General features: G+C 38.5%; 1 protein-coding gene across 1 annotated transcript; it reads right to left on the bottom strand.

Moving 5' to 3' along the window:
* Positions 1-1,873: 1,873 nt before the first annotated feature.
* LOC107801664 (SCY1-like protein 2 B) lies at positions 1,874-26,221 on the bottom strand. Its single transcript, XM_075254895.1, has 14 exons — positions 25,467-26,221; positions 21,942-22,046; positions 20,398-20,505; positions 14,030-14,212; positions 12,805-12,931; positions 12,094-12,155; positions 11,884-11,970; positions 9,294-9,380; positions 8,026-8,139; positions 6,035-6,163; positions 4,412-4,474; positions 3,879-4,040; positions 3,667-3,785; positions 1,874-3,194 (listed from the first exon to the last, which is right to left on the bottom strand). The coding sequence occupies exons 1-14, from the start codon at positions 25,953-25,955 to the stop codon at positions 2,240-2,242; spliced, it is 2,790 nt and encodes a 929-aa protein (XP_075110996.1). The 5' UTR covers positions 25,956-26,221; the 3' UTR covers positions 1,874-2,239.
* Between the last annotated feature and the right edge of the window lie 315 nt (positions 26,222-26,536).

The raw sequence follows: 26,536 nt of genomic DNA on the forward strand, positions 1-26,536 counted from the left end.
ACCATCCTTGTCTTTGATGCACCTTACTTGGTCCACATCCCGGGTCTTCCTCTCCCTCGCTTTAGCCAGCCGAAACAACTTCCTGTCCCTGCCTTTCTCCCCCAATTCCTCGTATAGGCGGCCAAACGCTGCATTCTTAGCCTCCGTGACCGCCAGCTTTGCCTCCTTCCTTGTTACCTTGTACCTCTCTCTATTCGCTCTCCTTTCCTCCTCGCTTGTGCTCCCTGCCAACTTTGCGTATCCTACCTTCTTCACCTCCACATATTAATGAAACCCCTCAGCAAAGTTGTTGTTTTTTTCAAATTCAAAAAGTTCTTCTTACTTAGAATGGGTCGTCGATTCAACATTAGATAAAGAGGGTAAAATTTCTATTTTTACAATTTATAATAAGCGGTTCAATTTATTTTATCAATATGAGTATCCTATTTAAAATATTTATCTTAAAATCATCTCTACAAACATAGTAGCAGAAAGAGTGTCATTATCTTATGCAGATAATGACAAAACAAACAAAAACGTGCTGGACTTGGTTTGGAAAGACAAAACTGTCTATTCGTAAAATTTATATCAGCATGAACAGCTGTCAAAGCAAGCTCAAAATGAATATGCTGACCCTTTTGGAGTGTAGGATCTGAAATATATTAACATATTAATGAAACCCCTCAGCAAAGTTTTTTTTTTTTTTTTCCAAATTCAAAAAGCTCTTCTAACTTAGAATGGGTCGTCGATTCAACATTAGATAAAAAGGGTAAAATCTCCATTTTTACAATTTATAATAAACGGTTCAATTTATTTTATCAATATGAGTATTCTATATCGATAAAATATTTATCTTAAAACCATCTCTATAAACATAGTAGCAGAAAGAGTATCATTATGGGTCTAGACTTTAAACAGTTTACTTAAACAAGTTAATAAACTAGTGATGAAAAACAAACTAGCTAGTCCTCTTCTACATTGTATATATTCTTGTATTCTGTTTTATTTCTTGAACCAAGTCTTTTACCCCTTGTTGCCCACGAGACTTTGTTTTAAGTGGAGAGTTGAGATCTTAAGATTCCGCGCGTTCTAATTTCAACTTTGAAACACCATTTATGTTGTATTTACTCTCTTTCTCCACGGATAAGCTTGTCATACTTCAAAATTAATTCATTAATAGTTTATGGATCTGATCATCCTATCGGTAATCGTACAGTCATTGCTTTACTTATAGAAAGGAAAAAAAATGAAGAAAAGAAAAAGAATGAATACTTCTCCTGCTCTACGAGCGAAAAAGCTGTTTCTCATAACCAAAAATATTCTTTCAAAACCATGCTGTTATTTCCTGTCAGGGGAAGTGTGAGTGGAGGTGGTTTAGGAAAGTAATAGAAAACAAACCCAAGCAACATTGAACAGTTAGCCACTCAGCAAATCTTGGTAGCAAGATTTTCTTCAATTTGTTTTAACTGATCATAGAGCAAATCAGACTCATCTTCAAAGGCATCAGGCAGAAGTGACAATACCGGCAAGATAGCAGTTAAATGCTGTCATGAAAATGCACCGCCTACAATATTTTGCATTCCGGCTGAAAATGGTCCCATGCATAAGCGGTTTTCCTCGTACATATCTGATCCATGCATATAACTGCAGAGTTTCGTCCTCTATCTCATCTACTGAATGATAGGCTTACTCGCTATATCGATCAAATATCACAAAAACACGAGTTACTACGCCTCCGACATCATACTCCCAATTCTGGAAAAAGTTGTCCGGACAATGATGCAAAGGCCTTTTAACAGAGTAAATTTTAAACGCTAGCTAAACTGATGAGAAGAATACATCAAGTAAGGCTCATATAAGAGGAAAGTCGATTTCACAAAACCAACAGCTCAAATTCTAGAAAAAGACTGAACTCCGCCATCTCTTTCATTATTTCGTATACCCATCGTTGAGAGCCAATTGCTTTTACAAATACAATTAACACGAGGCAACCCTTGTTCAACAAATTATATGAATATTTTTTAAGAATAAAAATGCCCAAACAAGGAAAACAAAAACTCAGCCAAGCTATTCTACAAAAAGAGTCACTCTACAACAATCTTCGTCCACCCAGGCAAATACTGCCATGCAGCATAATATGAACAGGTTTCTCCATGGCGTTGCTGGCAAAAATCTTTAATCACGTGGGATGAACAGCTCCCCAGATTGATCTGAATCAGATCGTCCGAACTCGTTTCACAAAGGGACTACATGCTAGCATCTAGAGCAAATCCATTAGAGGGGGCTGCTCTGGCTGAGACTTTGCATTACTAGACCCTGATGTTGAGGACCTCAGTTGCCCTTGATTTCCCCTTCCTCTTCCCCTTCCTCTACCAACAGCAGTTGATGGAGGTGGAGCAAGCCTTGGTGCAGTCTGCTCACCCTTGTTCGAGGAAAAAATTGATCCAATATCGTTGGCTCGACCACTAGAAGCATTCATAGCTGATGGCCCTTGACTTTGTTTCATAAATCCAAGAGAATTCTGTGGGTTAAAACCCCCACTAGTGAGACTATCAGTGTGCGATGCAGTTCCTTGATTCTGTTTCAAGGGCCGAGAAGAAATTGGGGTGCTGAAAGCCCAAGAATCAAGGCCATTCGTTTGGGAGTTTAAACCATTCAGAAGAGTTGCACTATTGGCAGACACGGGTCTGTTTGCGAATGGGGCCACTGATCCATTGTTCAAAGAGTGAGAAGCAACCGAGGAGCCACTTGGCCGGGGAGGCCAGTTAGCAAAAGGATCAATATCATCGAGAGTTGAAACCAATGCCCCCTTATTTTCTGGTTGTTTCTCAGAATTCCCAAGGATGGTAGTACCAAGTGATGAAGATTTCGGAGGCCATTCCACATCAACTGCAGGACATGAAGATGAAAGTTGCTGGTTAGATAGAGCAGATGTCATGGACGATTGTGAATGTCCAGCATTAACTTGGATCGACTGATCTGCAGTAGTAGACTGAGCAGGCAATATTGTAGAAGACTGGATGGTGGTTGAAGGTCCCCTTGCAGGAACCCAGTCTTCGTCCCATGATGGGCTGCGTTTTGTAATAGGCTGAGAATTCGCACTTGTTTTATTCACTTGTCTGGGCATCTGACTGTCAACTGTTGGAGATGATTTTATATTTACTGCTAGATTTCCAGAGTCACTCACTGTCACTCCTCGTTTCTCTTCAATTTTCCTGTATCCCAAGAAATTGAAAATAAATAAATAAATAAATAGAGATGATACAAAATTTAAAAATTGATGCACTAGAAAGTTCTCTCAAATGGAAGTCTATAAGCATACATTACAGCATACCATTTCTTAAACATGTAGAACTGCTTTTTCTTTTGTTTTCTCCTTTACTTTTATATTTCTTTTTTTTTTTTTTTGTGTATATATGTGTGTGTGTAGAGGGGGGGGAGTCGTAGTGTTGCCGTGTGCCCATGTCAAAAGTTCTCAATTAAGCAAAAGCAAGACTGAAGCCCAAAAGTTTTGCAGTTGGTATCCTACTAATCATGAAACAACTGAAGAGAACAAGAACACACAGGCTACCAGTAGTTTCTTCAATGTTTTTAGCATCTGCAAGTTCCAGAATCCCTCTTTCAAGTGTGTACATGGACATGGGGGGAGGGGGGTGAGTATTAGCGGCTGATCGTAAATTGTAATACCTGAGAATATCCTTCACAAAAGCCATATATTTTGCAAACTGCTGAACATTTAATTGTTGAGCAATGAGAAGCGGCATGAGAAGTGGAAGGACATGCTCTGCCACAAATTCTATCCCATTCTGAGGGAAAAAAAAATTAGGTAAAAGCAAAGCAATAAGTTAGATACTATTGGTGTAAGCACCAGCAATCAAGTTGGCCAAGATAGCATATACCTTCTTCAAGATAGAGTTGGCTACCCCAAGGGTACACATAAGAGTTGGTGCAGAACGATCAACTGCAGTACAACGTTGGATCGTCTGTAAGATCTCTAGAACAGCAGGCTTGTCTAGCGTGTGAACCATATCCCCCAAACATAACAATGCATTGACCCTCACCTGCAAAGAGAAAAAGAATTATCGCGTGTCTATTAATGTTCAACTTGGTCAACCAACCAAAAAGAAGGGCCTAGCTTATCAACAATCAGTTACACTGGAAAACGAACTTATGTATCAAGAAAGAATGATTAGATATGTTCATAAGGTTAAAAACAAATGTGACCGAAAAAATTTAGGGACATTGACGTGCCAAAGCAATTTTCATCCTACTAAAACAAGCAGTCTTTTGCTCTGAAAGGATGAAATTTAAGATGAAAATATCAATTGCCCAATATTCAGGAGTTTGTGATGTTTCAATTCACAGTCACAACTCACAAGACTTTTGAGTAACTCATGCAATAACATTCCTGCACAGAATAATGACTACGTACCGCAGCAACAGTTGTTTTCAGTGCCAAACCATGAACACGAGGCATGATTGCCTGTTTTACTAACTGCAATAAAAAATAAAAAATAAGCATTTTCAAATTCAAATATAAATCAATTCCTAGTCTAATAGCAGTGATACTAGTTCTCCAGAACTTGAGATCATATTCGTTCACATCCAAGCATTAATCTCTCCCCTAACACATATGCAGGTTACATCAATATTTGACAAAGAGAAATAAACCTCATCTGCAGGTTATTCAATGTTTGACAAAGAGAAATATACCTCATTGTGTAACAGGAAACTAGTGTTAAGTGGTCAACTAAAATTAAGCTTACCATACACACATACGAATCAACTGTGAACAATCTTCAAAGGTCGAAGTGACGTTCATTAACTCCACAAATAGAAGACCATGATTTACCCAATAAAGTGTCAATATTTATCTTAAATCTTGATTGGTTAACAAGATAATTCATTCCAAGGAGTTACAATCAGATAAAACCATTTTTATAAAGCTTTTTGTGCAGAATATTGACTTTTAGTGTAATTCTAAACATTTTGTACATAATCAAACCGTGTAATTAACAAAAGGAAAATAGAGCATACTGTGAACTCAAACAGCAACATTATTTTTCAAATTACATAGAACGGTTGAGATGTGAAATCCACTAGCCACAGTTACTCATTTTTTTGTTTTCTTGTTAATCCACTAGCCACATTTATAAAGGTCAGTCACTTTTAATATTACTTTCTACATAAATGGTTAGAGGCCACGAAAAGGCTACACCATTGCAACACTAATCTAAATGATGGTTTAGAACTCAAAATAGATAATACAACCAAATTCTGAACACCTCAGAAGCTAGAGAAGGAATGGTTGCAATTAGTATACTTCCAAACTACAACTTAGATTCCGAAGCTGATAATTCAATAAAAGTTTTTTCTACAACCTTCTTAAAAGGGAGAAGAAATGGCACATACTATCTTCTATAGAGTGCCTCCCACGAGATCACCTAGCAAATGTTCTGGTTTTGATATAACCTCTCCATTTTAGGATTTGTCCTCATACCTTTCTTTTCTATTAACAAAATCACTTATCAAATGAGTATAAACCTAAAGAGAATTCGCAAAGAAAAATCTGGTTCAATTTGAATGAATTGTATCTGCATTTCATATTCTACCACATCATCAATACAAAGAACGTGTAGGTTACAGGCTAGCTACAATGCCATAGCCCAAGATCCAATCTCATTATTTCTTCCCAGTCCTTAAAAATGACATCTTTCTGCCATTGATCTTGACAGAAAGTATTCTCTGCAAGTAGCTCTCAAATTTCCACCCCTATATCAGAAACTGAGTAAACATGTCTCCAAACACACTGCATCCCTCTCACCTATTTTCACTTCATCTTGGCACTCACATGCTTTATCAAGTTAGAGCTGCCTGAAGATCTTCATCAGTGATGAAACTTCATTAAGGAACTTTCATTAGGAGGATCAGATTATACAACATTTTCTCCTTTCCTTTTCTTGGTAAAACCGGTGAACTTGATATAAACGGCCATTAGTTTCAATTGAGCCAACAACTGATGTGACAATTAGAAATAATAAAGGACACCAATTACCTGAACGTCAAGTTGCTTAGCCAGTGGTAGAGTCTTTTTCAGGACTTCCTCTTGCAAACGTGGATCAGTATCATCATAAGCTCGCACAAGCATGGGCAGGACATGTGAGATTAAGTGGTCCTGACTAGCCTACAGATGAAAAGATGCTATAAGAGATAAAGCAATGATAATAAACAAGCACCAAGTATATGTCAACTTGCAAGGATTATCAGAAGGTGGAGAAATTTCCTACAGTATTTCTGGGTCTACCATTGGGGGCAAGACAAAATGGTACATTGATGTGGCAAGAATGAGTAAGCGGTATTTATCTCTTTCAGGGGTGTTGACTTTGGTGAACCATGTGTTTGGATGGTATACCAACATATCTCATGTCTTTGCTTCTAATCCCTACAAATATTGTGAAGCAACTTAACAAAAGATCTGACTTTTATGGGAAGGTGGGAGTGTTAACAGGAGATACCATTTAGCAAAATGCTCGACAGTCATTCAAGATAAAAAGGTTGGAGGCATGGGATGGGAGTCAGAAATCTGAAATTGCACAACAAGAGTTTGCTATATAAATGGCATTGGAGGTGCAACGATGGAATAAAAGGATTGAGGAAGAAGGTAGCAACTGTTAAATATGGGTTGGAATCTTCATGGTGTACTAAGCTGGTGAAGCCATGAAGGAACCTGATGGAGTAGATTTGTGGAGGCAAATAACAACTTGTAGGGATGAATTTAATGCTCATACAAGTCTGAAAATTGGATATGGAAGAATGGTCAGACTTTGGTGGATAAATGGTTGGAAAAATACTCATTTAAGGGATATAAATTTTAGATTTGTATAATTTGGCCACTGATAGAACATGTACTGTAGCAAGCTGCTATTCTAAAGGCAGTTGGAATCTTCTTTTTAGAAGAAAATTAAATGATTGGGAAATTGGAAATGTGAGCAGCTTGCTACAAAAATAAAATGCTGTACTTTTAGTTGAAGGCGAAGAAGATCGCTTATTCTGGGAAGGCAGCAGTGACGGAGTATTTTCAGTTAAGTCCTCCTTTAAATTACTTTAAGACAAGATGATTCAGGGAAACGTGACTGGCCATGGAAGCTTATTTGAAAAACAAGAGCTCCTCTGGAAGTTGCTTGTTTTGGGTGGATTGCAGCAAATGATTCTTGCCTCACTCAAGATAATTTGCAAAGGAGAGTAATCTGTAGTAGATGTAGCATGTTCAGACAGGCGGCGGAATCAGTCAATCATCTTTTTATTCATTGCAATGTTGTTTGGCAGATATGGTGCATGTTTCTAAATCTCTGTGACATTCAATCGGATGATGCCAAGAAATTTAGAGCAGCTGTTCAACTGTTGGCTAGGATAGAAGCCTAACAATAGGTGCAGATAACTATGGAGGTCTATTCCGTTGCGTATAATAATTATATGGGCTATCTGGGTAGACAGGAACAATAGGACTTTCGAAGGGCGAAAGATTGTATTTCCCATATCAAATTTAGATGCATTCAGAATTTGTACTGCTGGAGTAATAGATATTTAGCAAGTGAGTTTGCAGATATTTTGGCTCTTCTGGACTCCTTACAGGCTTAGAAGGAGTAGGGGATCAGACATCTTTGTAGTGATCAGTAGTTCTTGGTACTATTTGAATTAATAAAATTTTACCTTTCATCAAAAAGAAGAAAAAAAACACCAGGTAGGTAAGTATTCAACAAACAAACGAGTAAGAATGAGAAACCAGAAAAGTCTTCTGTTGCCTCGCTTCAAACAAGGCCTAAGTTAAGCTTCCGTCCCTGTCAGCAGTGAAAACCTATAGTATTCCGCTTCTTCATAGACAAGCTTGGTTTTCTTTTCCTTTTTCCTTTTTTTTCCCCTTCCTCTTCTTAGGTTTTAGGAAGCATCGTTATTACAAGTTTGAATATATGTATTGCAATAGTTAAAAAGTGGTCAGGTTAAAAACAATTAAAAGAACAACCAAAAGGTCAGCAGCTACTTTCTTACCTTGTTGATAATAAGATCTGCATGCTTAACTAGTAGCAATAATGTTTCACCTGCTGCGCTGCTTAGGACAGGAACAAGAGCTGGCAGGGTTGACATCTCAAAATCACTTTTATCCTGCAGTGCACCACTCAATCAGTCATACCACACAAAATTGATTGATAATACATGTAGGTAATCACATTGCGACAGCTTATAAAGATCAGTCCTGATAACCCAGAAATATAATGATTAATCCTTGTACTGCTGTACAAATCAATTTTAAAGATTCAATAACAGAAAAGTGAACAATAAGAAACAAACAAATTGACATGAATAAGCAATATTACATACATAACATTGAAGCATGTTCTGGAATACACATTGGTACAAGGAAAAGACAGTACAAGCAAAGATCAAACATTAGGAGATTCTATTATAAGATGAGCTATGGAGACATATAAGCAAAGAGCACATACGCTACAATGTTTCACTAAGGATAATTTACAAGTTTTTACATAAAATTATCGTTGAAGATGTCAAGCTGAGATGGACAGTGCAGTGCAATGAGCTGGGAATGAATCAAAGCTGTTATGTAGTGTATTGTACCAGTTAGTTAGTTAGTTGAGAGAGCTAAGTAAGCTGACATGTACAGAAATATCTAGAAGCTGTGATGCTTTGTGAATGACAATCGAGTAGATTAAATTAGGTCGGTTGGCGAGTTGAGATTATTTTGTATATATAACTCAATCAGTCGAGGTATGTTAGCTCATAGCTGTTATAGGGTCACGCGTTTTTTTCATTTCCAGAATTTAGGCAGCAAAAGTTAGTTTCAATTCTCTCAAGATTTCCTCTCAAATTCATCTACTACATTTCGATTATTGAGAGTGCTTCGATTGTGATAAATAATACACATTGTTTCTATCCATGATAAATTGTTCTAGTCGTTGATAACACACATAACATGCTTCTTTCAGAAAAGTTTCTCGTCGTCATATTTTTCTGCTTCACAGCCTAAATAGCATTCTAAGTCACTAAACATGTCCAGTGATGAACTCGTGCGAGGCCATAGTAATGTTTGCTTCGAAATTGAGACTACAACACCACCACCTTATTAAATGACCCTAAATCTCATACAGATTGCAAGAAGATTAAAGAAATGAGGTTATGCTACATATTTAACCTACACTCAAAACATAATAATACTAATTGGCGGAATTTGGATTTGGATTAAAAAACTAATCAAGCTACGAGCTATACATATCAGATAAACATGGTGACGCAGACAATACCTGAGATTCTGCAATAGTCAGAACCATGGGAAGAATCATGGGTTGCATTACCACATTCCGGAGCTCAGCACATAGCGGAGGAAGAACCTACATCATAATACAAATATGATAAGTTCAACCATTTAGAATTGCAAAGCAATTAACAGAGTACTTGAGCAACAGAAGAGCACATAATTGATTTATCAACTTCTGCGGCAATGAGAGATCACATGTTCTGAACCTTAACTTTTGAGACACCCTCTGGACTACACATTAACATGATAAAAAGCATTATCTACCCCGTGAATAATGTTCCTAACATCGAGGAGTTGGCAGACATTCTATGTTGCAACATAGGTACCTTGCCTACCACTTATCTAGGACTACCATTGGGAGCCAAGTTCAAATCTAATGAAGTTTGGAGTGGTGTGCTGGAAAAGTTTGAGAAAAGGCTTGCAGCATGGCAGATGCAATACCTCTCCATGGGTGGCAGATTAACCCTCATTAACAGTGTCCTAGATAGTCTCCCCACCTACCACATGTCACTGTTCCCAATACCAAGCTCAGTTCTAAAGCAGATGGATAAACTTAGGAGAAAATTCTTATGGGAGGGATGCAGCACCACACATAAGTTCCCACTAGTAAAATGGTCTAAAATAATTCAGCCAAGATATCAAGGAGGCTTGGGTTTTAGAGATTTATATTTGCACAGCAAAGCAATGATATTGAAGTGGCTGTGGATATATGGGCAAGAGGGACCTGGACTCTAGAAGAACATCATTGATGCTAAGTATGGGCAACATAATCACTGGTGTACAAAGAAAATAAGCACTCCTTATGGTTGGCCTTTGGAAGAATATCAGCAAGCACTGGGATGAGTTCTTTCAAAATATAACCTTCAAGGTTGGGAAAGGAGATCATGTTAAATTCTGGAAAGACAAGTGGCACGGAGATAATGCACCAATGGATATATATCCCAATTTATACCAGATTGCACTCAGCAAGGAATCCACTGTTGCTCAGAACAAAGAAAATCGCACATGGTGCCCCTGTTCAGAAGGAACCTACAGGACTGGGAGACCTACTATGTTCAACTCTTTAGAAGGCCACATCAGTGATGACCAGCAGCTGCCAGCCAGACAAACACTCAAGAGGGGCAAATACACAGTCCAAGATGCACAAACATTATTGTTTCCAGAATAATATGACAGATAACTGGCCTTGGAAACATATCTGGAGAACTAAGGTGCCTACCAAGGTGAACTGCTTCACCTGGATAGCTATAAAGGGGGTATGTCCCACTCAAGACAACTTAAGCAAGAGGAACATTATACTTCTTAACAGATGTTACATGTGTCAACAAAATTCAGAAAGTGCCAATCATCTTTTCCTCCATTGTTCAGTTGCAAGTGAAATCGGGACTCTCTTTTTCTCTATTTTTGGTCTGGAATGGGTTATGCCTCAGACAAAAAAGCAAGCATATGAAAGCAGGTGTTTTTGGAGAGTTGACAAAGCCATCAAGAGGATCTGGAGAATTGTTCCAGCAGTAAATGTTTTGGTGTATTTGGACAGAAAGAAATCAGAGGTGTTTTTTTTTTTTTTTGAATGGTAACTATTGTATATATTAAAAACATTAGTACATAGGTTGCACTGAAAACCAAATTTACATGAAGAGGATTAGTAGATGTTCTGATTTGAGACCTAGCAAGATCCTAGTATGTCTATGATTGTCAATGTATCTTCTGTGTAAATCTGTTTACACCAAAAACAAAAAAGAAGAATACAATTGAGTTTGATCTTCTGCACTGGATTGCTTCTATCTTCAAAACATCTAGCATTCCTTTCCCTCCAAACTGTCCACCAGATACAAGCCGGGACAGTCCTCCATCTATCTCTACTAGTTGCTTCAGCTCCAGCTTCTTCCCCGCTATAAAGAACATCTTTAAGCCTGTATGGCACTGACCATGAAATACTCCTAAGACTAATAAAGATTTTCCATAGTTGGTCTGTAATCTTGCAATGTAGAAATAAATGGGTGACAATTTCAGCATTTTCCCCACATAGAAAACATCTTGAACACAGAGAAATTCCCCTTTTTATGAGATTATCCTGGGTTAATACCGCCTCCTTTGCTAGTAGCCAAGTGAAGCATGCTACCTTGTATGGAATCTTTGTTTTCAATATATGTTTCCAAGGCCATGGGTCTACCTGTTGATTATTCTGATTCAAAATCTTATATGCATCCTTCACCCGGTAAACCCCTCAGTTGTGCCTCTGCCACCAAAGTGAATCAAACCCTTCCTGTAATCCTTTAAATGCATCCAGCTCTTTAAATCCTTTAAATCCTTCCTGTAATCAGAGGTGTTTTGATGGCATCTCAACTCCAACCTACTCCCTCGAGACTATTCTGGATTTATCTTTCCCCTGTAACTAGTACAGATCACTTTGTGGATTTCATTAGCTCCCTGTTCTTAGCATAGATTTTTGCTATCTACCTTTTTGTACTTTTTGCATCTTGTTGATGCCTATTAATGAATCACTCTTGCTTCATCAAAAAAAAAAGTGATTTATCAAATAAAAAATGACTTATAAACAGGGATGACCTCCAAACCTTATAACGCAGTACACGGGAGTCAAAATCTTTCCACATGTCAGACAATGCCTTTAAAAACTCAGACTTCTGCATGTTATCTCTTTCCTACAAAATGAGAAGTGTTCCTATCAATACCGAGCTTCAAATCATTTTGTAACATTGTACTGTTGCTAAACATTATAGCATATATTCCTGCAAGCATGCTTAAGCTAAAATATGAATCCATACAAGCATGTGATCCAGGAAGCGAAGAGCACGCAACCTAGTGTCGTCGCGGAAAAAAGATGAACCTGTAGAGAAAAGAAATAATTTTTAGATGAAATTTAAGTTCTTGAAGCATAAGCTCATTCAAGTACGTAGATGAATAGCTATATAAACAGAAGGACTGTGAAACTACACTTCTCAACCACATCTGTCTTCTAAGATCAATAACACTTCTAAGACTTCAACCCCCTTTTGGTTCCACTGTATTAATGAACTGTACATTAATTCAAATTGATCATTAAAAGTTTAGAGATAAACAATCTTTATCCAAGAAAAAAAAAGTTTAGATATAAACAACCCCCTTTATGCAATCTATTCACAATATTTCAACATGATAAACGGTATAGATGTGAACTGATGAAGACTAACATGATCATATTCCACTTTGCGACATGCTTCCAGAAAACTACGCAAAGACAACAAGGAACACAACAGAAAAACAAGGAAACTGATACAACAAATAAAAACTATTTTCTGAATTATCAAGGTTTTCCGACTGTGGTTCCTATAATTATCTTTTTCTCTCCTTCTTCTTTTGTCCTGTTTTAATTGATAAGTGGGCCCTGAATCAATATATTTTACAAAGAAAAAATAAAACCAACAAGAAAGATAAAGAGAATGGATTGGTAACAGTGTATACACCTCACGAGAAATAAAAGAAATGATAATACTTACTTGTAAAACCCATGGCAGTTGGTCTCAGAGCCTCAGTTGCAGAAAGCATGTTCTGCAAGTCCGGAACTAGTTCTTGTGGAATAGACGAGAAAGCTTCGCTGGATAAGTAATTCAAATTATTCATGTACTGCAAGAAAGTTGTACAAGGACCACTATTATCAAAAGAAACCTAAAATAAGAGTAACAACAATTCCAAAGTCGTGTTTCATTAAATATTCATCTGAGACAAGAATAGATCTCAAAGAGAATACATTAGATATGCAACAAGGTATCATATTTAACTTTCGTGACTGTCAAATATCGTCAATTTTGGTACAAAAGATGTTCACTCCATAAAAATGTCTTGGTCGAGTTACAACTGTTGCTAGTTAGGGTTGAAAGGATGATCGCAGAAACTTAAGCTCACAAGTTATTCAACACCGATAACTTCACCATACTTTCTCCCAAGAGAATATACAAATTCATCAGCAGCTTAAAACATACATAAGAACACACCTACTTTGTTCGGCCTAGATCACTAAGTCAATTTATTACAAAATAGCAAGATAAATTCAGACATATACCTTGATGCTACATGTAAAGTTTTAGAATGCGATCAGTGTGACATTTATACTTCAAGTACTTTCCACGGCAAAGCCCAATGTTATAGCACAAATGAATATGACAAAGACTACGAACATAAGATTGAACGAGCTAAACTTCTTCCCTCTCCTCACTACTTGCCAAAACCCAACTTGTCCCTTCTTCCTTATGTTGTAGTAAAGCCTCAATCGCGGTGAACCAGAAAACTAGAATTTGTGGTACAACATATTCATTATGTGGATCATCAAAAGCAGACCCCAATAATCTATGTAAATGATCACAGCTGAGTTAGTCACCTTAGAGCAGAAACATAGTGTGGATTAAATAAAGACCTTCAAAACTTGCACATGCAGAAAGCTCTTTTAAGACAGATATAATGAGTAGGTTCACCCAGAAGGCCCTACTTGTATAGACGATTGGGTGGCTTTTGTAGAGGTCATTTTTTTGTTACTGCTTGTATATGGGGTTTTCTCCAACATCAATAATATTATTTAGCTTATCAGAGAAGAAAGGTATAATGAAATCTACTATGAACAACAACAAAAAAGAATTGTTCTACTATGAACAACCTAGCAATACTATCAGGACGCTGCATGCAGTTTCCAGTCATTACTTTACAGAAAGCAACTACATTTGCAAGTACCATTTTCACATTGTTGTGGCAGTCCAACAAAGGCTTCCGAGCAATCAAGTGGTACGCAAGGCACCCAAAACTGAATATATCAGAGGAGCACCCAACCGAAGATGTCTTACTTCGAACCAGCTCTGGTGCAGTGTAGTTCAGTGATGGCTGAAGTGGTATAATCAAATCTTCAACATCATATTCCTGAAAATTCATCAGATAATAAAGCTAGTTTTAGCAACTATCACCTCCAGACCAAAATATCTAATAGATAAAAAAAACTTGTTTAATACAGGAATTTTACATGTAATGAATAATAGAAGTCATCATCAGCTAGATAAGTTATTTCTTATTCACATTCTCTATCAAAATAAAAATATTCTTTATTCCCATAGAGAGAGAATTAATGTGCTTGAACTTTCTTCCTCACAAGCACGAGCTATCGCTTTCGGATTGGCGAAATTCACTCTTAAGAATTTCTGGAATTTGGCGGATTGAATTGCTGTCCATTGCTATCGAGTTGCTCTCGTTTGGTCACCGGTTTGTTGCTGTTATGTTGCCGGATCTCCTCGCCTATTTCAGAAGCTTGCTTGTTGTTTTTCTTCAGTTAATTTCGGCTGCTAGTTACTTTCGGTGCTACACCAGTGGTAGCGGTGATAGCCCTTGTTGGTCTTTGGGTCGTGGTATTTTCTGTGTTTTCAGGGAAATTCTCAAAGTGGTTGGAGACAAGTTGGGCGCACGAGCACTAGCAAAGGAGAGCAACCTGGACGAGCGTCAGCAAAGGGCGGTGGGAAGCAGTGCGTGAGCTTGCAAGTATATCGAGGGCTGCAAATCAACACAGGTTTAGTTCTCGGGAATTGGTACCTCCCGTTCTACTGTTTTCCTTTTGGTGTTAGCTAAATTGATGTTACTTTAGTTCACAATAGTTAAATCATTCAATAGGTGTACAGGTAGTCACTTGTTTCCTTCTAGTTTGATTCGTTGTCCGTGGTGCACTAGCGAGTCTTTTGTAGATCTATCGTAGGTGTAGTGGCGGCAGTCTGGGATGATAGATTAAAGGCATGTCCTCAGGTGGGGCAGAGGGTGGGGCAAAGAGTGGGCTCGGGGTCAGGGGGTGGGTCGAGAGGCAGGGGAGGTAGAGGGGGCAAGGGAGCCTATAGGTTGAGAATCGGGTCATGGAACATAGGTTCGCTAACGAGTAAGTCTATAGAGTTGGCGAAGATCCTTCAGAAGAGGAAGATTAATATAGCGTGTGTCCAGGAGACTAGGTGGGTCGGATCGAGGGCGAGAAACGCGGATGGGTATAAGTTGTGGTACTCTGGAGTCGTGAGGGGTAAGAAATGGAGTGGGTATCCTAGTAGATAGCCATCTTAGGGAGTCGGTGGTAGAGGTCAGGCGTGTGAATGATAGACTAATGACTATTAAATTGGTGGTGGGTGAGTGTACTTTAAACGTCGTTAGCGCGTACGCACCGCAAGTAGGTTGTGATGAGGAGATTAAAAGGCGTTTTTGGGAAGGGTTGGATGACATTGTTCGTAGTATTCCGCCTTCCGAGAGGTTATTCATAGGAGGGGATTTCAATGGTCATATTGGGTCGTCTGCAGGTGGTTATACTGAGGTGCATGGCGGCTTTGGTTTCGGGGAACGGAACGGAGGGGGCATCTCACTGCTGGATTTTGCCAAGGCATTCGATCTAGTGATTGCAAACTCGAGTTTTCCGAAGCGAGAGGAGCATTTGGTTACTTACCAAAGTTCGGTGGCGAAGACTCAAATTGACTATCTCCTTCTTAGGAGATGCGACAGAAGGTTGTGCGAGGATTGCAAAGTTATCCCAGGTGAGACCCTTGCAACGCAACATAGGCTCTTGGTGATGGACGTTAGTATTATGATAAGAAGGAAACAGAGGTCAGTACGAGGCCGCCCGAGGATTAGGTGGGGCGCCTTGACTAAGGTTAAAGCCCAGGAGTTGGAAGGAAGGTTGTCGGCAATGGGAGCTTGGAGAAGTAGTGGGGACGCAAACACTATGTGGTCGACGACGGCGGACTATATAAGGAAGGCGGCGAGAGAGGTGTTAGGGGTATCTTCAGGCCGCACCGGTGGCCACAAAGGAGACTGGTGGTGGAATGCAGTTGTACAAGGTAAAGTGGAAGCGAAGAAAGTGGCTTACCTGCGGTTAGTGGGGAGCACTGGAGAGGAGGAGAAGAGAGCGAACATTGCGAGATATAAGGTAGCTAGGAAGGAGGCAAAGATGGCAGTGACGGAGGCAAAGACGACAGCTTTTGCTCGTTTGTATGAGGAACTAGGGAACAAAGGCGGGGAGAAGAAGTTACTCCGACTCGCTAAGGTGAGAGAGAGGACGGCTCGGGATTTGGACCAAGTGAGGTGCATAAAAGATGAGGACGGCAAAGTTTTGTTGGGGGATGACCAGATAAAGAGGAGATGGCAGACCTACTTTCATAAACTTCTAAATGAGGAAGGGGATCAGGATATTGTACTAGGTGAATTGAGGAACGCCGACAGCCCCCATGAACTAAGTGATTGTCGGGACATTGAGGTCGATGAGGTCATGGAGGCAATGCGTAAGATGAGAAGGGGCAGAGCTACCGGACCAGATGAAATTCCGGTTGAGCTTTGGAGGTGTGTGGGTAGAGCAGGCTTGGAATGGCTTACTAAGTTGCTTAATGTTATATCCAAGACTAATAGGATGCCCGAAGAGTGGAGGTGGAGTACAATGGTCCCGTTGTATAAGAACAAAGGCGATATCCAGATCTGTAACAACTATAGGGGTATTAAATTACTAAGTCATACCATGAAAGTCTGGGAGAGAGTGGTAGAAATGAGAGTGCGAAGGACGGTGTCTATTTCAGACAACCAGTTCGGGTTCATGCCGGGGCGATCTACCACAGAAGCTATCCACCTTATTAGGAGGACGATGGAACAATACAGGGATAAGAAGAAGGATCTCCACATGGTGTTTATCGATCTAGAGAAAGCGTACGACAAGGTTCCTAGGGAGGTCTTATGGAGATGCTTAGAGGCTAAAGGGGTCCCGATTGCCTACATTAGGGCGATTAAGGACATGTATGATGGAGCTAAGACTCGGGTTAGGACAGCAGGAGGCGATTCAGATTATTTTCCGGTTATTACGGGGTTGCATCAAGGGTCTGCGTTCAGCCCTTTCCTATTTGCCCTGGTGATGGATGCTATAACGCATCATATTCAGGGGGAGGTGCCATGGTGCATGCTATTTGCTGATGACATAGTCCTAATCGACGAGACACGACGCGGCGTAAGCAAGAGGTTAGAGGTTTGGAGACATACTTTTGAGTCCAAAGGTTTCAGGTTGAGCAGGACGAAGACGGAATACCTTGAGTGCAAATTTGGGGCAGAGCCGACGGAAGCGGGAGTGGAAGTGAGGCTTGATTCTCAAGTCATCCCTAAGAGGGGTAGTTTCAAGTACCTGGGGTCATTTATTCAGGGGTCCGGGGAGATCGACGAGGATGTCACACACCGTATAGGGGTGGGGTGGATGAAATGGAGGTTAGCGACGGGAGTCCTGTGTGACAAGAAAGTGCCACTGTTACTGAAAGGTAAATTTTATAGGGCAGTGGTTAGGCCTGCTATGTTGTATGGGACCGAGTGTTGGCCGGTGAAGATCTCACACACCCAGAGGATGAAAGTTGCAGAGATGAGGATGTTGAGGTGGATGTGCGGGCATACAAGGAAGGATAAGATTAGAAATGAAGATATTCGAGAGAAGGTGGGTGTGGCCCCCATGGAGGACAAGATGCGGGAAGCAAGACTCAGATGGTTCGGGCACATTCAGAGGAGGAACATTGATGCACCGGTGAGAAGGTGTGAACGACTGGCGGTGGTGGGTACGAGGAGAGGTAGAGGGAGACCTAAGAAGTATTGGGGAGAGGTGATCAGGCAGGATGGCGCGACTTAAGGTTACTGAGGACATGGCCCTAAACAGGGAATTGTGGAGATCGAGCATTAAGGTTGTAGATTAGATATTTTGTGTGACTATAAATCATTGCAGCGCACTAGAGTGAGACTAGCCAGTTAGGAATTAGTCTTAGGATGCTATTGATCAACTACTGATGATGGGCTTTATCTTCTGTGTATTAATACCTTACATCTTTCTCGTATTTCCTATATCTCTTATATTGTTGTTACTTTGTTTTTTATGGTATTTATGTTATGTTATAAATTTTATGGTACTTTATGTTGTTTTATTATGAGTCTATTGATAGTACTAATATAGTGTCTCTTGTTGCCTCTTTGAGCCGAGGGTCTCCTGGAAACAGCCTCTCTGCCCTCGGGTAGAGGTAAGGTCTGTGTACATATTACCCTCCCCAGACCCCACTTGTGGGATTACACTGGGTTGTTGTTGTTGTTGTATTCCCATGATAGAAGACTAAAGAGGGGAAAGGTGTGACGGTAATTCTGGCATACCAAGAGCATGTAAAAAAGTAGCTTTCTTTACATGGTGTGTGATGCCAGACACTATTAACACCATAATTTCAGAAAGAAGAGAAGGTTGGTGGAGAGTTAGTGTTGCTTGTGTAGAGAGGTGGCGGAAAGTTACTGATCATATCTTATTACACTCCGGACTCGCAACACATTCTCTTTGGGGGTAAGGACAGACTCACAACACAGTTGTAATTGATAATATATTCTGAAGATTATCTCGAGGCCTTTTTTTATAAGGTAAGATCAGTTTATCTCGGCGCTTTTAGACCCATCCAAATAATTGGTATTCGATTGAAAGAAAAGAAGTAAAGATTTGCATTATCTACCTGGAGTTATACCGAGGACAGCGACAAAGACAATCACCAGTTGGAGTATAAAAAGGATAGGCAACGTGAACAAGGCAGCATGGAACACTCTACCATGTATTCTTTGGACTATTCGGAACATGAGAAAATTATGTCATGAACATTATTTTTGATAAGGTATGTCATGGACATAATGTTTTAAAAAATATTTTATATTTTATAATACTTTTTGGTGTAAATAAAGAATACCAGTGCGTAGGGGATAGGGATATTTTGATAGATTGTGGTGGTTGAGCCACTCAATTATTTCGTAAACAGGTTTGACAAGATTGTGGTGTGATATCAATGAAATGTCTAGACTTATCAGTAAAGTTCAATAGGAAAAAACAACATCAACTGTAAGTGATAACAAGTGAAAGGAGAAAAAGACACAAAAAGAGAGATATTCAATTGCACAACTTCAAATTATGTGGAAATATCATTTCATATTATATTTTGGATTAACTCCATTCATGTATTTGCAGTCTAAAAAATGTTTGACCCACTTAGGCAAAAAAACAAATAACAGGATGCCACGTCAAAGGCATATTCCCCGTTGGCTCATATACAATTAACAAACATACAAAAGAGAAGCCATCTTGTAATGACTTGTAACTTTTAACTTAACCGTCCATTTCAGTATTTTCATACTACATAAATAATAGGAAGTAAAAAAAAAATCTGGTCCACTACATTTGACTAAGATGCAATTTCGTTCCTACTATTTCTGATTGAGCCAATTCCGTCCTCAGAGCATGAAATTTATTTAAATGGTCTAAGAGTTTTCAGTGGCCAAATCAGACCTTTTTTTCTTTTTTTTCTTTTTATTTTTTTTGGGGGGGATAAGCAACATAAATTTTATTACTATAAAGCAGCACATTGACCGTGCTAATATACAAAAGTTTTATGCAAGGCTAAGCCAGTAAAGTACTAACAAACTCTATTATGTCCTCTATTCATATACCTTTTTGCACTGTAATAAAATAAAACATGGACCTTCTGTTACAGTAGACTGTCAGCACATATTATTTTAAAAAAGATCCACATAGAAGCCTTAAATTACTGCACGTCAGAGCATATCTGTTTTATTTATCGCTAGGTAAAAAAGAAAATTCCATGTCAACTTGATCAGTGTGCAATATAATAGTGGCATTAAGCTTATCAGTCATATCCTCTAACTTAAGGCCACTATTTACTATGACAAAAGACCTGATAACAATGTACATAGAAAGGAGCACATCAGCACATGACAAATATAAAATGACTTGGAAGAAAATGAACTACGTGCTAAGCCCCATGTTGTTCGCATTTAACTTCGAAAATCCCTGGCAAAAATTTTATGAACACCAAGAGCATCATAGTCAAATTCATAGATGATTCCATAAGCAACCTCTTAGGAGCGGTCAACAGTATAGACAGTATCATTTCCATGTTCACAGCTGCATCAATGGTATGCTTTGCAACACACAGGAATTTGAACAAGTGAACTAAGAAAAGCAAGTTCAGATGCACACTAAAATTCAAGGCAAATAAAATATGAGTTCCAAGCTCTTAGAATTATTTACTTACAGCATAATGGAAAGCCTGCATGTTGGACAAATCGGCTGCTTGATCCACTGAAATGGCAAAACCAAAACCACCAAGTTTCCAAGCTCCATTTGAAGTGATGAGAATAGTCTGCAAAAGTAATTAGCATGGAAAATCAATTTTCTATTTCACATCCCGACACAAGGTATATACTCCAAATGGTTTTCCTTAAAAAAAGAACAACTTTGTATAACAACAGAAGGAGTAATAACCTATCATTTTCCAGGTGTACCAAGACATAACTGTGACATCTTCATAAATGATATCAACCTAACAGCTGTGCCAAGTAGCTACCTGATCTTGCTCTTGGAAGATAAAGAAGCATATTAAAGGACAATTCCTATCAAGAACCTTCATATTATCCTACCTATTTTTTTTTCTTTTCTTTGCAATAAGCAGTAACCTTAGGAATTTCTCTCAAGCAAACACAGCCATAATCTATATCTCACATGCATGGGCAAAATTAGCACATTTTGACCAGCATATCCTGGAGGTATCCTACACCTATCAAGCAAAGATAGACTTCCTCAGGAAAAAACTCAAAACTCATTTTCGTTTGACAAACTTGCAGTTGCATATGCAAGAACCCATTCTCCACCAGCAGGCACGATCAAATAAGAGAACTAGACTATGATATTCCTTTAAAAGAATAAAAGAGTAGCACTAACATTTATGGTAAGCCTCCACATAACTCTGCTAGAAATTCCAATATACCTCCATTAGCCTCCAACGCAGTCATCAACACCATAGTTTATTTCGCAAAAATTGCTAAAAACAAACTCTACCATTATAATCCAACTCTTATCGCCAGCAGTCCGACAAGTTACTTCTTGAAACGCAACGCACCGTTTTACTTAAATGCACAACACAGCATCACCTGTTCTTCATTAGCAAGCAGCCCCAACTCCCAGGTAACCCACCTCTACTTCTGCCGGGTAATCACAAGCTACATAACTTACTAATATATTTCTTATCAGTGTTTAACAAACATAATATGGCCTTGACTTTTTCTTTCCTAAACCAATGTGGCACACTTAATCACTAGAAATATACTAACATCTTAAAAATTAGCTGTGAAGATATAGTGAATTGTAGAAGAGGAAGAGGGACAAGGAGAAGAGCATTATAATGAACAATTAACAATTCAAGACAGGGGTAATATGAAATGATCATGAATACAAGCTTTAGGATAAGCTTCTTTCCTCCTCTTCTTAGTGCACCAAACATCAAATAAACACTCTACTTCAAATGAAACCAAGCCCATAAGAACAATTCTCACTTTTTACTCCAGATATGAGGGTGAAGAAAGAAAAAAGATAATGGATATATTTGGCAACGGTCTCACTACCTCATTCGTCTCTATAACCATATTAGATGTACTGTAAACCTATATAAATCAAAACAAGGGCAATCATCGGCTGAGAAATGGAAGGTATCATATAAATTATATGCATGATAACAATGCCTCACCCACACAAAGGTAATAACGTAAATAGTTAAGAAAATGGAAAAACAAAAATAAATACCTCCGGTGATATAGACCGATGAATTAGACGAGCATTGCCGTGGAGGAAATCCAAGGTTTCTGCAATTTGGAGCAGACCATGTTTAACCTCAAGCAATCCCATTTCCTGCAAAGCGAGATCTCATCAGCAGAGTATCAAGTATCACCAAGTGCTAACCTACTGCCAAATCGGGAAAAACACAAGATAATAGTTTGCATCTTTTATTACAAAAATGTATCAGTGTTTCTTAAAAATCTTAATTTGCAAATAAACATTATGTATGTGCGATGAAGCACCGAAAGATGAGACAACAATCGAAGTAAAAGTTGTTTCTCGGCTTGCACTCTCTGTTTTAAGCATCTTATTTTTGTCTTAGATTTAATGCTGTTTTAGTTTTACTATGGGAAATTTCAGCAATAAGGAGTAGCTTCCCTAATGACAACAAGTGCATCTCTGCTTCATGGCTGTATTGAAACTCTATTGTCCTTTCTCCCGTTTATAGATTTAAGATGATTACACTAAAAAAAGGCAATGTCCTGGGTAAATATCACTCAAAAAATGCATGAATTTGGAAAGATGAGATTATTAATACAGTCACCTATCAGAAGCTTAGGCTTCTCAACATGAGGCAATTGCTGCAACAGACCATCTACTCCAAACACCACTTGCTTGTTTTATCTCCCCTTCCAGATACTTTAGAACTATTTGGTTTTATGTATAGCAGAATTATTGAGAGCCTCAAACATGTTTTTTTACGAGGTGAGAGCTTCAAATGTGGTTTAATGTTTTGTATAATACTACTATGTTAGTACAACAACAACAAGAAACCCAGTATAATCCCATAGGTGGGTCTGGGGAGGGTAATGTGTATGCAGACCTTATCCTTACCCGGAGAGATAGAGAGGCTGTTTCCGATAGACTCTCGGCTCAAGAAAAGGTGGCAAGGAAGAAAACGGAAGAAGAAGAAGAGGAAGAAGAAGAAAGAGGAGGAAGAAAGAAAGAAGAGGGAGACAAAAGACAATAAGAAAAATGGGGAGAAAGAGTAGCAATATACCACTATGTTAGTGAGTCCGATAAACAAAATTTCTTCCCCCTCCTCCCAATTTATGTGGCATCATTTGACTAGGCATGGAGTTTAAGGAAAAAACGAAGACTTTTGAAAATTGTGATCTAAAACAAAGTTTTAGATATTTGTGTGGCCATAATGTTAAGGGTAAAATTGGAATTTTAAAGTTAACGTATTTCTAAACATAGAAAGGTGACATTTTTTTTGGACAGACTAAAACAAAAGTCTGACATATAAATTGGGACAAAAAGAGCAATAATTGTTCTTTTCCATGTCCCAGAGGGTTGATAAAAAAATCCTTAAGTATATTCTTGTTCATTTGACATAAGGAAATGAACATTTACTAGCAAAAGGTGACGCCTATATACAAAAGATTGATAAGAAAAAGCTCTACAATCTATAATTCTCTAGAAAACCCATCCTGACGTCCGTACAAGCAGGAGTGACATGTGCACTTCAAAAATATATGGAAAAGGGAAAAAGCAGGGTCAAAATTGAATTTTCTTTTCCTTCTATGAGGTTCACATTACAACGAGATTCCCCATGCTCCATAGCCGGGTCACTCTGTATTTGCAGCTCAACACGAGCTGCTCTACATTCCAGGGCATAGCTGATGCCAAACAGGTGTAACAATAGATTATACTTTTTTGTTGCTACGAAGTTAGCATCCCCATGGTGCCCAATGACAATACAATACCTCTTTTACTTAAAAAAGGAATGCCTATAGCATGATTGCAATATAATCTCTTAATTGAGTTGGCTTGTGCAACCAGACATAGACACCTTCTACAATGTAACCCAAATCCTAAAAAATATAACAAAGTCATCATTCTCTAGCCCATCCCTCTCCCGATCGTGTCACACTCTTCAAGAGTACACATCAACTTCGCTCAATCCCAAACTAATCGAGGCCAGTTATATGAATCCTCTACGTTCATTATGCTCAATTCGGGACAAGTCATTCCAATACTAATAATTTCTTAAGGAAAATTAAGTGGTCCCGAAATCACATGCTTATACCTACAGTGGGTTCAACACTCCGACCACACTCTAGATTCCTGAAATCCGTCTCTTTCTCATTTTGCCACCAACAAGAGCTTCCTTGTCCGTGGGAGATAACAACAAGCTGTGGTGAAGATGATTATGAGGAATTTCCACATCGGTGTTAACTCCAACATCTGAATTTATCATATGCTATTGTGATAACCATGCACACAGGATGAAAATGCATATCATGTGTTCATGCCAATACGTGTTCTTTATAGATACTACCATGAAGTACACTGTTTTTTAACCAACTTTTTTTTTAATAAGTAAAATGCTTCCCTTCTATTCACCAAATGTCTCCAAGCAATTTTAACTATGACCAGCTTCTAGTCTAGCTTTAGACAGTGGGATTCTTTCAAAAGAGATGCCGTGCTGCAAAAGCTATTATCCAGCTAGACAGAAATTAGGTGCCTTTAAATCCAATATTAAGATTTTATAAACGTCAGATAAGAAAAATCTTTTGGTCTAATGCAACCCATCCCTAGTAGATTTTTTTTCTAGCAGCTTTCAAAGTAAATCTTACAAGTAACTATTTAAGTGTCTAAACCTTTTGGTCTAATACAAACCATCCCTAGCTTTCGGGGTAAATCTGAAATCTAACTACTTCAGTTAATAAATCTAAACATTTTGTCTAATGTAAACCATCCTGTATAGCATTTGAATCAATCTACATCAAACTTTAAGTTGGTAAATCGCACACATAAACTAAAAAGTGCAAAAATATTTATATAGGAAATGACACAGGGTTACCATCATGTTCAATTGGTCAATTAACTACACATCAATTCCAAACTAGTTGAGAGGTAGTAGTTATCATCACATTACTATAACTCCAAAATCTATACTAATAACCCACTTATTATCTTCACTTTTTCTTTCTTTTACGTTAGACAACCACAATGTAACTCAAAGAACCACCTCAAGATCATCAAAAACACCCAAAAAAAAAATTCAAACTTCCCATGAAAGATTCAATAGCCAAAACAAAATTTTGGACCTCCGACAAGCAAGGTAAACCCTTTCTAGTAAAATGTGTCTGTAATAGCTTTCGCTGTCAATCTTACATCTAACTATTTAAGATAGTAAATCCGAACTTTTGGTCTAATACAAATCCTCCCTAGTAGGCAGTAGCTATCGGAGGCAACCTCACATCTAATTACATAAGTAAATTGCACACATAAATCCAAAGCAAGCTATCTTCTAATTAACTAAAAGTGAACCATCTAGTAATAAATGACACAAAAAATACAAATTAGCATCAATATACTAATTACCCAAGCAGAATGTAACTAACTCAAAAAACAAAATCACACACTTGAACCAGCTCAAAATTATCATAAACGCGTAAAATTTCGAACTTTGCACGAAAAATTCAATGAAATTTGCAGTTAATTACACATTTATCTAAGAGATAGTCAGAATAACACAATTACCATTCCTTTAAGCTCCTTAGGAACTTTCTCAATATTCTCCAAATCCCCCAAAGCATTAGCAGCAGAAGCAAACAAGGGTTCAGTAACCATAGCCATAGCATTCTTACTCTCATCAAGTGCCTGCACTACATGAACAACCCCAGGATGCCTCAACCTCACCAAACGGGCCGCATCAGCCCGAATAACATCAAAAAACGAGTCTTCAGCAGTCTTAGAAAGTCCGGCCCGTTGTCGCGCCTCAGAGAGGGCCCGCTTATCGAGAAGCCAAACGCAGACGTTCGGGTACACCGCATGGCCGTCTCGGGCCTTGGCTGAGTACAACTTCCAAGCTAGGCCCGGCCCAGCTGACCCGATCTGATCTAAGAGATCGTAGTCTTGTAAAGCTCTGGGTAAACCGGTGACTTCTTGAACGGTGGTTTGAACGGTTTTTTCGATCACCGCTGAGGCTTTGGCGAAGGCTTGGGTTAGAGTTTTCATGTTGATCGACATTTTTGATATATTTTGAAAATTATACAGTGGAAATTAGTATCGTCAACGGCGGCGACGTGGCGGTGTCGGTGGTGGGGGTGGGTGGAGGAAGAAAAAGGAAATTGAGATTGGAAGTTGAGGAAGATGGGATCCCAACAACAACCTTTTTGTTTTTCTCTCACTCCGATGAACAAGTCCTTTTCTCTGTTTTATTAATTATGTACTTCTTATATAAGTTATAGCAGTCCGAAACTTTTTTAATCATTTTTTTTTTGGACAAAAACGCACTACTTTAAAAAAAAGTTACATAAATAAGTAAAATGCAGCATAGTAATGCGTTTTACTTAAAAAATTATTTTTTTTTGTAATTCGCAGTACTATACTGCGTTTTACTAAGATACATTTGTAAAACACAGTATAATAATGCGTTTTACATTAAATAATTGTGTTGTACTCTGGTTTTTGCCCCAAAGTATAATGAACTGACATAACAATAATTCAATATATAAAACGTAGCATTGTACTGCATTTTACATAGAAAAATTCTACACCCCAACGTCGGACTTGCCTTATTTAAAGGCGTTTCAATTTTATAAAAAATC

This window comes from Nicotiana tabacum, chromosome 6 (genome assembly GCF_000715075.1).
Source record: "Nicotiana tabacum cultivar K326 chromosome 6, ASM71507v2, whole genome shotgun sequence".
Taxonomy (NCBI): domain Eukaryota; kingdom Viridiplantae; phylum Streptophyta; class Magnoliopsida; order Solanales; family Solanaceae; genus Nicotiana; species Nicotiana tabacum.

Coding starts and splice junctions, on each gene's coding strand:
- LOC107801664 (XM_075254895.1), bottom strand. CDS start 25,955: ATGTCGATCAACATGAAAACTCTAACCCAAGCCTTCGCCAAAGCCTCA. Junction 12,156..12,804: donor AACTGCCATGGGTTTTACAA/GTAAGTATTATC, acceptor TTTTCTCTACAG/GTTCATCTTTTTTCCGCGAC. Junction 4,475..6,034: donor CTAAGCAACTTGACGTTCAG/GTAATTGGTGTC, acceptor TTTTTATTGCAG/TTAGTAAAACAGGCAATCAT.